Below are 12,669 nucleotides of genomic sequence, written 5' to 3'. Positions count from 1 at the left end.
TGAAGGGTGTGTTTGTGTTGTTGTCCACGTTTCATTTGGTCTCGATGTCGGATTTTTCCAGTAACACAGTAGCATGAAACAACACGTGTATTTTTTTTAAATATGTCATATATATATATGTATGTATGTATATATGTATATATATATATATATATATATATATATATATATATATATATATATATATATAATACAATATTTGATATCTAGATTTCATAAGATTATTTAAATCTTTAAAAATAAATGAAATACAAAATGTACAATCTTACGATGAAAATAAATGTATTTAAAGAAATAATTGTTAAATATTATTTTAAATCCTAAAACAAATGATACTACTTTTGCTTTGATTGGTGCCAACATGATGCAAATAATGCAATATGAAACAATAAAAGAACAAGAAGAAATTGAATTTAAACAAATCTAAAGAAACTCTAATATGAAATATTTCCCACTGGTTATTCCCAGCAACATAAATATGAGATGTTAAGAATATTTTGATGTAAAATAATTCATAATTAAATGGTGTTAGCTTGTTGTTTAGCATGGTGTTAGCTTGTTTGTTAGAATGCTGGCTAGCTTGTTGGTTAGAATGGTGTTAGCTTGTTGGTTAGAATGGTGTTAGCTTGTTGGTTAGAATGCTGGCTAGCTTGTTGGTTAGAATGGTGTTAGCTTGTTGGTTAGCGTTCCATCAGCTTGTTGGTTAGCGTTCCATCAGCTTGTTGGTTAGCATGCTGCTAGCTGGTGAAGTTTCAGATAAAGGTGAACAGAACCAGTAAAGGTGTCTCATACCAGTTGGACCAGTGGAACCAGTTCTATATTAATTCTAACTAGCCACCATCTAAGTATTCAAGCCAACAGAGCAGATGCAGTTCAACCTGTTCAGAACCTGCCCTCTGATTGGCTGAGGGGAGGGTTTAGGTGGAGTCACCTGTCAGAGTACCTGAACAGGTAGTATACAGAGTACCTGAACAGGTAGTATACAGAGTACCTGAACAGGTAGTATACAGAGTACCTGAACATGTAGAACAGAGTACCTGAACATGTAGAGAACAGAGTACCTGAACATGTAGAACAGAGTACCTGAACATGTAGAGAACAGAGTACCTGAACAGGTAGAGAACAGAGTACCTGAACATGTAGAGAACAGAGTACCTGAACAGGTAGAGAACAGAGTACCTGAACAGGTAGAGAACAGAGTACCTGAACAGGTAGAGAACAGAGTACATGAACGTTAGCTCCTCTACGCTAATTAGCACCTGTGGCTAATCAGCTCCATGTCCCTGTTAACACTCACTCACTCACTCACACACTCTCTCACACACACACACACACACACACACACACACACACACACACACACACACACACACACACACACACATGTTTATTAGTTCTGATGTTCTCCATTTTGACATAACGTACGTTGATGATGATGAAATCTCACTCGTCTGGTTTTACCTGCTCTCTTGCACGAACACACACACACACACACACACACACACACACACACACACACACACAAATTCAAAACCACAATACACTTTGATTCATTTGTCAGACCTTTATTTTATTGACATGAGATTCTGTTAAAATGTTATAAATATTAATAATAATTATAATAATTAGATTAATAATAATAATGCTCAGCTTGTTAACATGTGAATCAAACAAGTTTGATTTTATTCTGTAATCTTTGTGTATAGTAATAATATGTGTATATATACTATATATATATTTATATATATATACAATATTTTCAGAATACAAGATGCAAAAGAAATAATAACAAAAACATTGTCCTTCCTGTTAAATAAATGTATTACCTTAATCCATAATTTTATATATTAATTAGTTCCACTAAATCAACAAACATGTTCACAATGTTTTCTATAATTTATTTCAGAATTTGTATTATATATTTTTTTTTAAGTCTCGTTTATATCATATTTTGATCATAACTATGAACATTCAGCACGATATGAGCAAAATTTCCCAAAAATGGCTCCTTAAGCGTCCCCGAGTTTTTCAAACTGTTTGGTTCAGGACCTTAAGAACAACTCACACACTAATAACACACCTTTATGGAAAGATGAGGACCTAAAGCTGCAACAAAGATCACAATCCAACAAAGAGTTGGCATGTTAGTCTTCAGGTGTGTTCTGTTTGTTCAGTGTGTGTTCAGGTGTGTTCAGGTGTGTTCTGTTTGTTCAGGTGTGTGTTCAGGTGTGTGTTCAGGTGTGTGTTCTGTGTGTGTTCAGGTGTGTTCAGGTGTGTGTTCTGTTTGTTCAGGTGTGTTCAGGTGTGTTCAGGTGTGTACAGGTGTGTTCAGGTGTGTGTTCTGTGTGTGTTCAGGTGTGTTCAGGTGTGTGTTCTGTTTGTTCAGGTGTGTTCAGTGTGTTCAGGTGTGTTCAGGTGTGTTCAGGTCCACCTTTCATGATGATGATTGTTCTTCTTCTGCTCAAAGAGAAAAATAGGTGATGCTGCCCACCTTCTTCCTCCTCGTCTTCCTCAGCAGATTTCCCTCATTCATGTATGTCTCTCTGTGTGTCTGTGTGTGTGTGTGTGTGTGTGTGTGTGTGTGTGTGTGTAGATACATAAGAGGCTCTTTAGTACCTGTTGACATAGCAACCAGCTCTTAACCAGAAGGGGAGTGGGAGGAACCCAAAGACTTAAAAATTAGAGAACAGAACCGTTCTGATGTTCTGATGGTTCTAAAGGGAATGGTGAGTCCTCTCTCTCTCTCTCTCTCTCTCTCTCTCTCTCTCTCTCTCTCTCTCTCTCTCTCTCTCTCTCTCTCCATAAACTATGATGATCAATCAGGACCTTCAGTATTTAGATCAATAACAATAATATTAACACAGCTGATTCTACATTCAGGTAAATATTAGGATCACACACATACACACACACATACACACATGACGTTCACTTCCCTCTCCATCCTCTCGCTGCCGGCAACGTGCTGTCTCTATGGTAACCTCCTGCAAAGAGGCGGACCCCGACAGGTCACGCCCACTGCAGCATCACACACACACACACACACACACACACACACACACACACACACACACTCAATGTATTTTAGTGAATGTGACCACAGGTTTTGAGTCCTGCTGTTTCAGCATCTTAAATTACAGCCGTTTGCTCCTCTTCCTCCTCCTCCTCATCTTCATCTTCTAAAATAATTCCTCTCTGGGTCAAAAGCTTCAATTCTGGTTTTGCATATCAGAAATCTAAATATGTCTTAATGGCCTACATTTAGTGTGTTTGTGTGTGTGTGAGAGTGTGTTTGTGTGTGTGTGTCTGTGTGTGAGAGAGTGTGTGTGTGTGTCTGTGTAAGAGTGTGTGTGTGTGTGTGTGAGAGAGTGTGTGGGGGTGTGTGTGTGTGTGTGTGTGTGTGTGTGTGTGTGTGTGTGTGTGTGTGCACGCCGCAGTAAAGTAAAGAAAATATAATAATAACATTGTGTAGTAATGAATCCATGAACAGATGAAACCAGTGAGTAAACCAGTAGAACCAGTGGTGTGCTCCATGTGGCATTCAGGTGCAGTCTGTGAACTTGAGCTCTGTCTGTCCCTGTAGAGACGCTGCTGGACGACTTCATGCTGACTCACCCCATCTTCCTGACGGCCGACAGGTTCCAGCAGGTCCTGCTGCAGCAGTATCCTCACTCTTAAAGGGACAGTACACGATTAATGAGAAATGTGTTTGATTGGTTATCAAGGTCACGTGACACGCTACCCCCCAAAATAACAAGCAAGTAAAAATAAGTAAAAAACTAACGAGCTTCTCTGGAAAGAGGAAAAGCTCACAGGAAGAACCCTTCAGGAGAGCAACAGAGGAGGATCCCTCTCCCCGGAGGGACAGGAGCAATAGGTGTCATGTGACCAGAATGAACAACGTAACGGAGTTACAGCACATTACATGAATATGACTGAAAGTATTCATGAGTAGTAGGCATGGACCATGATCCAGATAACCAGATCCATGAAGCAGAAGGAGGGAGAGAGGAGGGGCATCAGGAGGGCCATGGCATAGGAGACAGGAGGTAAGAGGCAAGAGACAGGAGGTAGTAGGTAGGAGGTAGGAGGCAAGAGGCAAGAGGTAGGAGACAAGAAGTAGGAGACAGGCGACAGGATGCAGGAGGTAGGAGACAGAAGGCAGGAGGCAGGAGACATGGGGCAGGAGGCAGGAGGTAGGAAGCAGGAGACGGGAGGTCTCCCGGAAGAAGTAGCGTTAGTAAAGTGCATTGAAGAGACGAGAAGACGAGAAGACAGCAGATAAAAAGATGCATGTCTTCTTTTCTCTGCAGCGACAGATAGTTGTCCACTTTAACACTCGCCCACACAGAGAGAGAGAGGAGGAGGAGGAGGAGGAGGCGAGGAAGTAGAGCAGAGAGGAACGTGGGAGGAAGGAGACAAACACTCGTCTTCATCTTCATCCTCTGCTTCATTCGTCCTTCAGAGGAAACAAAACAGAAAAAAACACATATCTGTGAGGCGTTCAGGGACCCGTTCAGTCTGTTGGATTCTCAGGTTTCCATCATGTATTATACCGGGCGACTGTGGCTCAGTGGTGAGCAGGGTCATCCTTCAATCAGAGGATCGGCGGTTCGATCTCCGGCTCCGCTAGTCCATGTCGTTGTGTCCTTGCGCAAGACACAAACCTCATACAGTCGAGAACAGCGTTGCGAAAATCCTCTTTTCTTCCGCTGTGAACGCAGCATGAGGTGTTTTTGCATTTAACTTTGTATTCTGAGTGAAATGAACTTCCACAGTTTCCTCCTCAACTCTCAACTCTCAGATTCAGCCTGGAGACGGAGGGCAGGGAGGGAGGGAGGAGAGCGGGGGAGGGGGGCGGCCTGATGGACGGGGCGGAGAGGAGGCAGGCCGTGCTGAGTGTGGCCTTCAGGTACCTGGACACCTACAGAGAGCTGCTGCAGGAGGAGGGAGAGCGCAGCAACAGCTTCCCAAAGGTAACACATGGACACACCTGGACACACATGTACTTCTATACAACCAGAGGAGTCGCCCCTTGGTGGTCAGGAGAGAGAATGCAGCTTTAACACATGAAGCATAGAATTCACTTAAAGAACTGGAGGATGTCTACTGCCCGTAATCAATAACACTATTTGTTAGTGTGTGTGTGTGTGTGTGTGTGTGTGTGTGTGTGTGTGTGTGTGTGTGTGTGTGTGTTACAGTTAATCTCACACACAGTTCTAACAACATGGGTGATGAAACCTCTTCAGGGTTGTCGAGGCGTGTGCTGTCTGAAGTTTGGGAACTTATGCAGCGCGCACACACACACACACACACACACACAAACACACAAACACACACCGTACTTTGCCTGATAATATAATCACCTAGTCTGTCTACATCAAAAACCTTTCTTTCGTTTTTTTCCACCGTGTGTGTGTGTGTGTGTGTGTGTGTGTGTGTGTGTGTGTGTGTGTGTGTGTGTGTGTGTGTGTGTGTGTGTGTGTGTGTGTGTGTGTGTGTGTGTGTGTGTGTGTAGGAGCTGTACCTGTGTGCGGTTAAGGAGTTGAGTCGATATCCTGAGCTCGTGGAGGACGTCCTCAAACTGCAGAGGTGGACCGAGATCTTACACACACCGTAAGACACACACACTATAATACACACACCGTAAGACACACACACTATAATACACACACACTATAATACACACACACTATAATACACACACCGTGAGACACACACATCATAACACGCACACACTATAATACACACACACACACACACACACACTATAACACACACACACACACACACACACACATACCTGTTGGTGTCACATGATGAGATGTTTACAAACGTCATCATTATTATTTATTTCTGATGTATTTATTATGTATTTATCATGTATATTAAAACATATCATCATGCATTCATAATTCATGTTTCACTCGTGTTTGTGGTACGTTTATCAAATATTTATCACGTCTTTTCTATATATATATTTTTCTACATATATATCACAGTACTCTCATCACATATTTACTATGTATTTATTGTTCATCCATCACATATCCAGCCTCATCACATGTTTTGATCATATTATATATTTATTATAATTACACTCCAGCAAACAGTTATCTTCACTGTGTGTGTGTGTGTGTGTGTGTGTGTGTGTGTGTGTGTGTGTGTGTGTGTGTGTGTGTGTGTGTGTGTGTGTGTGTGTGTGTGTAGCTCTGATGAGGAGAAGGAGATCAGGAAGAAGCAGGTTCGTCCTCTGTTCAGACACTTCAGACGCATCGACGCCTGCCTGCAGCCCAGAGAGGCTTTCAGAGGCTCCGACGAGAGTAAGATACACACACACACACACACACACACACACACACACACACACACACACACACACACTCACCAGTGGGCACACACCTACTTATCTGTAAACACACAGTTAAAATGCAAACACACCTCCAGTCTGTTTTCTTCATACAAATCACACAGTGTTATCTTCTCAGTCTCACCAAGACCAGGATGTAGCTTAGCACAAAGACTGGAAGCAGGGGGAACTGTTAGCCTAACCTAGCACACAGACTGGAAGCAGGGGGAACTGTTAACCTAGCTTAGCACAAAGACTGAAAGCAGGGGGAACTGTTAGCCTAACCTAACATAAAGACTGGAAGCAGGGGGAATTGTTAGCCTAGCTTAGCACAGGAAAAGAAGAAGCTAGTCACTTGTTCATCCTGTAGTCAGCTGGGTTCAAACCGAGAAGCTAATTACACTAAGAAGCATGCTTTACGCTAAGTAGACTCTCTAAACCACTTTATGTAGACCTTGTAACTGTGAGTCAATGGTACATATAAGCTAACTGTAAGCTAACATAACCTAGAAGCTAACTGTAAGCTAATAGAACCTATAAGTTAACTGTAAGCTAATAAAACCTATACGCTAACTGTAAGCTAATAAAACCTATAAGCTAACTGTAAGCTAATAGAACCTATAAGCTAACTGTAAGCTAATAGAACCTATAAGCTAACTGTAAAATAATACAACCATAATCTAATCTCATGGGACCTAGAAGCTAGCTGTAAGCTAATAGGACCTAGAAGCTAACTGTAAAATAATAGAAGCTAAATCCATTGCTGTATAAACTAGCATCTCTCCTGAGGTGCGCCACCACAAACGGTCACCAGATGGCGCCTCAACGTCTTGTCCTGCTTGTGCCTCCAGTCTTCTGCAGGGTCTACACCCCGGACCACTCCTACGTCACCATCAGGAGCCGTCTGTCCTGTCGGGTCGGAGAGATTCTGGCTCTGGTCCGGGAGAAGCTCCAGTACAGCGAGGACCAACCGGTTCTCCCAGGGAACCTCGTACTTGTGGCCGTCACGTCATCTGGAGGTCAGAACCCCAGAAATAAACATAATGTTCCTTTGACTCTCTGATTGTGTTTAAATAACATTTGTATTACCTCTATTATTACTATAAACTAATAATAATACAAATAATACTAAATATATATTATGTATATATTTTAATTGTATTACACACTTATAGAAGCTAAATCTAAATTAACTAATAATAATAATTATAATAATAAGCTAATTGCATGATAATAGAATCTAGTCTGGTTTTATTTAAATATCATGAATTCAACATATTAATAAAGTCACAAACATAAAATACGTATTTTTAATGTTCATTGTTGTGTGTTCAGAGAAGGCCGTGTTTCGGCCCAGTGATGAAGCCGTCTTCACCACGCTGGGAGTCAACACCCACCTGTTCGCTTGTGAACCCACTGAGCTCGACTCACTGGTGAGGAGCGGTTGATTGATTGATTGATTGATTGATTGATTGATTGATTCACTGATTGATTCACTGATTGATTGATTGATTAACTCTGGGAAAATGCACCAAAAAAGAAAAGTTAAAATTTTCAAGTCAGTTTTGCTTATTGAATGAACTTATTTGATAAAATAGATGTATGGATGTCGATAAAAATGCAAACAGTGTTGAAAGTGGAGAAATGCAACATTTATTTTTTACAGAGTGACTGTACAGGATTACATGTTTCAGCTGTTTCACACTTAAATGAAAACATCTAATGATGTCATTTCCTGCCGTTAGCTTCCTCTCCCGGAGGAGATCCACTGGACACCCGGTGACAGCAAACTGCATGACATGTCAGCCGAGGAAGTAGCCAATCAGCTGGTGGCGTTCGACTGGGAGCTCTTCAGCTGCGTGCACGAGGTCCGTGGGCCGGCTTCTTCTGAGTTTCTCTGTGACTCCCCAGGTTTCTCTGTGACTCCCCAGGTTTCTCTGTGACTCCCCAAGTTTCTCTGTGACTCCCTAAGTTTCAAGTTTCTCCGTGACTACCTAAGTTTCTCTGTGACTCCCTAAATGACTCCCTAAGTTTCTCCATGACTCCCTAAGTTTCAAGTTTTTCCGTGACTCCCTAAGTTTCTCCATGACTTCCTAAGTGACTCCCTAAGTTTCTCCGTGACTCCCTAAGTTTCTCCATGACTCCCTAAGTGACTCCCTAAGTTTCTCCGTGACTACCTAAGTTTCTCTGACTCCCCAAGTTTCTCCGTGACTCCCTAAGTTTCTCCATGACTCCCTAAGTGACTCCCTAAGTTTCTCCGTGACTCCTTAAGTTTCTTTTTTACTCCCTAAGTTTCCATGTGACTCCCTAAGTTTCTCCGTGACTCCCTAAGTTTATCTGTGACTCCCTTAGTTTCTCCATGACTCCCTAAGTTTCTCTGTGACTCCCTAAGTTCCAAGTTTCTCCGTGACTCCCTAAGTTTCAAGTTTCTCCGTGACTCCCTATGTTTCTCTGTGACTCCCTAAGTTTCTCCGTGACTACCTAAGTTTCTCTGTGACGCCCTAAGTGACTCTACGTTTCTCCGTGACTCCCTAAGTTTCAAGTTTCTCCGTGACTCCCTAAGTTTCTCCGTGGCTCCCTAAGAGTTTCTGTGAAACCCTAAGTTTGGAATACAAGCCTGAAATCACATTAGATGATGTTATATGTAAACAAACGCCATTATTTCAGAATGTACGCTTTCCGTATCTTCTCCACAGCCACTGCTCAAACGGCCTCGTTCGTTTTCTTCTTCTTCGTTGGTGTCTCCTGCAGGTGGAGTTTGTGTGTTACGTGTTTCACGGCGAGCAGTCCCGCTGGCGCCCCCTAAACCTGGAGCTGGTACTGCAGCGCTGCAGCGAGGTGCAGCACTGGGTCGCCACAGAGATCCTGCAGTGTCAGTCGCTGCCAAAGAGGGTCCAGCTGCTCCGCAAGTTCATCAAGATAGCAGCACTGTGAGTCCAGATGCTGAGATCAGGAACCCGTTGTTATGACATCATCCACATCATGTGTTACCTGTCCTAACAGGTGTGTTCTGTGTGTTGCAGCTGTAAGCAGCAGCAGGACCTGCTGTCGTTCCTCGCTGTGGTTCTGGGTCTCGATAACCCAGCTCTCAGCAGACTGCGACTCACCTGGGAGGTACGACACTCACCTGCCCTGCAGGCAGAACACCTGCTGAGTTTATCCACCGTGGTGTGATAAGCTACTGGTACCTCAAAGCTAACTGTGAGCTACTGGTACATAGAAGCTAACTGTGAGCTAATGGTACCTATAAGCTAACTGTGAGCTAATGGTACCTAGAAGCCAACTGTGAGCTACTGGTACCTAGAAGCCAACTGTGAGCTACTGGTACCTAGAAGCTAACTGTGAGCTACTGGTACCTAGAAGCTAACTATGAGCTACTGGTACCTAGAAGCTAACTGTGAGCTAATGGTACCTAGAAGCTAACTGTAAGCTAGCGGTACCCAGAAGCTAACGGTGAGCTAATGGTACCTAGAAGCCAACTGCGAGCTACTGGTACCTAGAAGCTAACTGTGAGCTACTGGTACCTAGAAGCTAACTCTGAGCTAAATAAACTAGAATTATTCCATTTATTCTGTGTGTGTGTGTGTGCTTGTTGTGTTCAGGGTCTCCCGGGGAAGTTTAGGAAGCAGTTTCAACAGTTTGAGAGCGTCGCGGTAAGTAAAAGATGTTTGATGACAAAAATACTTTTACTTTCACTCCTGATAATACTCACATCCTTTTACTGTTAGTGTGGTATTAGTACTTTTACTGCAGTAAAGGACCTGAGTACTTCTAATTCTGCAGGACCCGTCCAGGAACCACAAGTCCTATAGAGACCTGATCACCAGCCTGAGACCTCCACTGATCCCCTTCACTCCTCTGCTGCTCAAAGGTGAGTCTGGACCACATCAGCACCATAACCAATCAGAGGCCTCCTGGCTGTCACGTGACCAGGGTCTTGTTGCCGTGGTCCCCTGAGAGTCTCCTGAACTCCTAATGATCGTTTCTCTTATTAACTCTGTTAGCGTGTTAGCACGTTAGCTCCTCTACGCTAATTAGCGCCTCTGGCTAATCAGCTCCATGTCCCTGTTAACACACGCACACTCACTCACTCACGCACACTCACTCTCACACACACACACTCACTTTCACTCACACTCACTCTCACTCTCACACACACTCCCCCTCCACACACACTCCCCCCCACACACACACACACACACACACTCACTCACACACACACACACACACACACACACACACACACACTCACTCACACACACACACACACACTCACTCTCACACACACACTCTCACACACACTTCCACCCCCACACACACTCCCCCCCCCCCCCGCACACACACTCACTCTCACACACACTCACTCTCTCCCCCCAACACACACACTCACGCACACACTCACATGTGTGTGTGCAGCCTTAAGCTCTCTGTCTCCATGGTAACCACAGAAAGAGGAGAGAGGAAAGTGGATCTAAATGGTGAAAAAGAGAGAGATAGATTTAGAGCTTTAGAGTTCTCTTCATGTTGGAGAGTCTCAGGTTCGATTCTAATGAAGAGAAAACAAAAGCTCACGTGAAGGAGATGAAGATCTATTCAGGCCAAATATAGAAGTACCTTAAAATAACTTTTATTATAAAAACTACAGATCAGAATCAAGATAGAAGTCACACAACGAGAGAGAATAAAATAAAAGCAATAGTAAACATACAATGTATATAAACTACCACAAACTAAGTACGTGTGTGTGTGTGTGTGTGTGTGTGTGTGTGTGTGTGTGTGAGAACAAACAAGGATGATAAATGCTATAAATAAATAATAGTATGATGTTACAGAAGAGGATAAAAAGATCATGAGGCCGGATGTAAACACAAGATCAGATACAGTATATTATAAGTATATAATGAAAGCAATATAAGTGTGTGAGTATTATATTATAGTATTATGTACAAATAGATAAATCATAAATAAAGGACAAAACTAGATGATAATAATAATAATAAATGGATCTAATAATCCGTTTCAGACCTGACGTTCCTCCACGAGAGCTGTAAGACGTTCCACGGAGAACTTGTCAACTTTGAGAAGATGGTGAGTCGATGATGATGATGGTGATGATGATGATGATGATATAAAATCACATGTTTCTCTATTGATGAATGTGAAATGTAATTTAATGAAACATAACTAAAGACAAGTTATTTATTTACTTCTTTATTTCCAGAGCCGCTGAAACAAAAACTATAATATATATTATACAATACAAATAAACGTTTCGACTTTCTTTTCAAAGGTCTCAGTGACCTTCACTCGACCTCTACAGATAAATCGGTATCCTATAAAACTGGTGAATGTGATGAATTATCTTCAATCAAACTAACCTCTTCTTCTTCCTCCTCCTCCTTCTTCTTCCTCTTCCTCCTCCCTCTCCTCCCTCTTCTTCTTCTTCTTCTTCTTCTTCCTCCTCCTTCTCCTCCCCCTCCCTCCAGCACAAAGTGGCCGACATGGTGAGGATCATCCGGCGCTACAGGAGCAGCCAGCTCGGTAAAAAGTCTTTAAAAACAATAAAGTGCTGCAGTATTTCTGTGTCGGATCGGTGCTTTTATTGTGAAGGTCTGGTGTTGACGTTGTCTCCCTCTGGTGGAGACGTCTGTCACTGCGATGGTTTCATGGTGTTCTCTGTCCCCTCAGCCGTGGACACGGAGACCAGCGCCCCCCACCTGCAGACCAAGGCCTACGTCCGCCAGCTGCAGGTGATCGACAACCAGAACCTGCTGTTTGACATGTCCTGCAGGCTGGAGCCCAAGGACTCATAGAGGGGGGAGGAAGAGGAGGTCCTCTTCATCATCGCCGACCACTCAGACAGGAGCCCCCGCTGACCTCTGACCCCTCCGATCATTATACAGCCTCAAAGGGTTTTTATCTTCTAAATGTCTTTTTCTAAACAGCTGTTGGTTGTTTTTATCGTGGGGATCAGAGAGGGGGGTTGTGGGTAACAGACAACAACAACAACAACAACAGCTGATCCTACTTCCTGTCTGCAGGTGGTTTGACTCTGTGAAACCCGTCCGACTCTTTTTCAAACGTCACAATCCGAGTTTACAGAAAAACGAGACGTCTGCGTCTGAACTTCAGGACTGAATTTATATTTTTCCATCAGAAGGAACTTTGTGCTGGAGGCCGTGTTTACATCAGGGGTCGGGTTGACTTCTGACCTCTGAGCTGCCATCTTCCACACAGAGACGTCACGAGCTCCAAGGGCCACCGTTCGGGACGTTGATTGCGGTGGGTTCAGGGGCGGTCGGGATGTTTCCTCGCTGGAT

At 43.2% G+C, this 12,669-nt stretch overlaps 1 protein-coding gene across 1 annotated transcript in view; it reads left to right on the top strand.

Annotated features, from left to right (window-relative positions):
- rapgefl1 (Rap guanine nucleotide exchange factor (GEF)-like 1) overlaps positions 1–12,162 on the top strand; it is a gene marked incomplete at both ends in the record, with an annotated part of 15,898 nt that extends 3,736 nt beyond the window's left edge. The window contains 14 exons of the mRNA XM_079232709.1: positions 3,584–3,662; positions 4,805–4,976; positions 5,519–5,616; positions 6,211–6,323; positions 7,201–7,368; positions 7,685–7,782; positions 8,095–8,217; positions 9,101–9,279; positions 9,373–9,463; positions 9,952–10,002; positions 10,133–10,220; positions 11,373–11,437; positions 11,836–11,890; positions 12,038–12,162. Coding sequence (XP_079088835.1) covers positions 3,584–3,662; positions 4,805–4,976; positions 5,519–5,616; positions 6,211–6,323; positions 7,201–7,368; positions 7,685–7,782; positions 8,095–8,217; positions 9,101–9,279; positions 9,373–9,463; positions 9,952–10,002; positions 10,133–10,220; positions 11,373–11,437; positions 11,836–11,890; positions 12,038–12,162 — 1,505 coding nt within the window. The remainder of the gene's footprint in view (positions 1–3,583; positions 3,663–4,804; positions 4,977–5,518; positions 5,617–6,210; positions 6,324–7,200; positions 7,369–7,684; positions 7,783–8,094; positions 8,218–9,100; positions 9,280–9,372; positions 9,464–9,951; positions 10,003–10,132; positions 10,221–11,372; positions 11,438–11,835; positions 11,891–12,037) is intronic.
- Positions 12,163–12,669: the final 507 nt, after the last annotated feature.

This window comes from Taurulus bubalis (assembly GCF_910589615.1).
Source record: "Taurulus bubalis genome assembly, chromosome: 17".
NCBI lineage: Eukaryota > Metazoa > Chordata > Actinopteri > Perciformes > Cottidae > Taurulus > Taurulus bubalis.
Note: the sequence above shows the minus strand (reverse complement) of the source record. Positions and strands in the feature narration are given on the sequence as shown.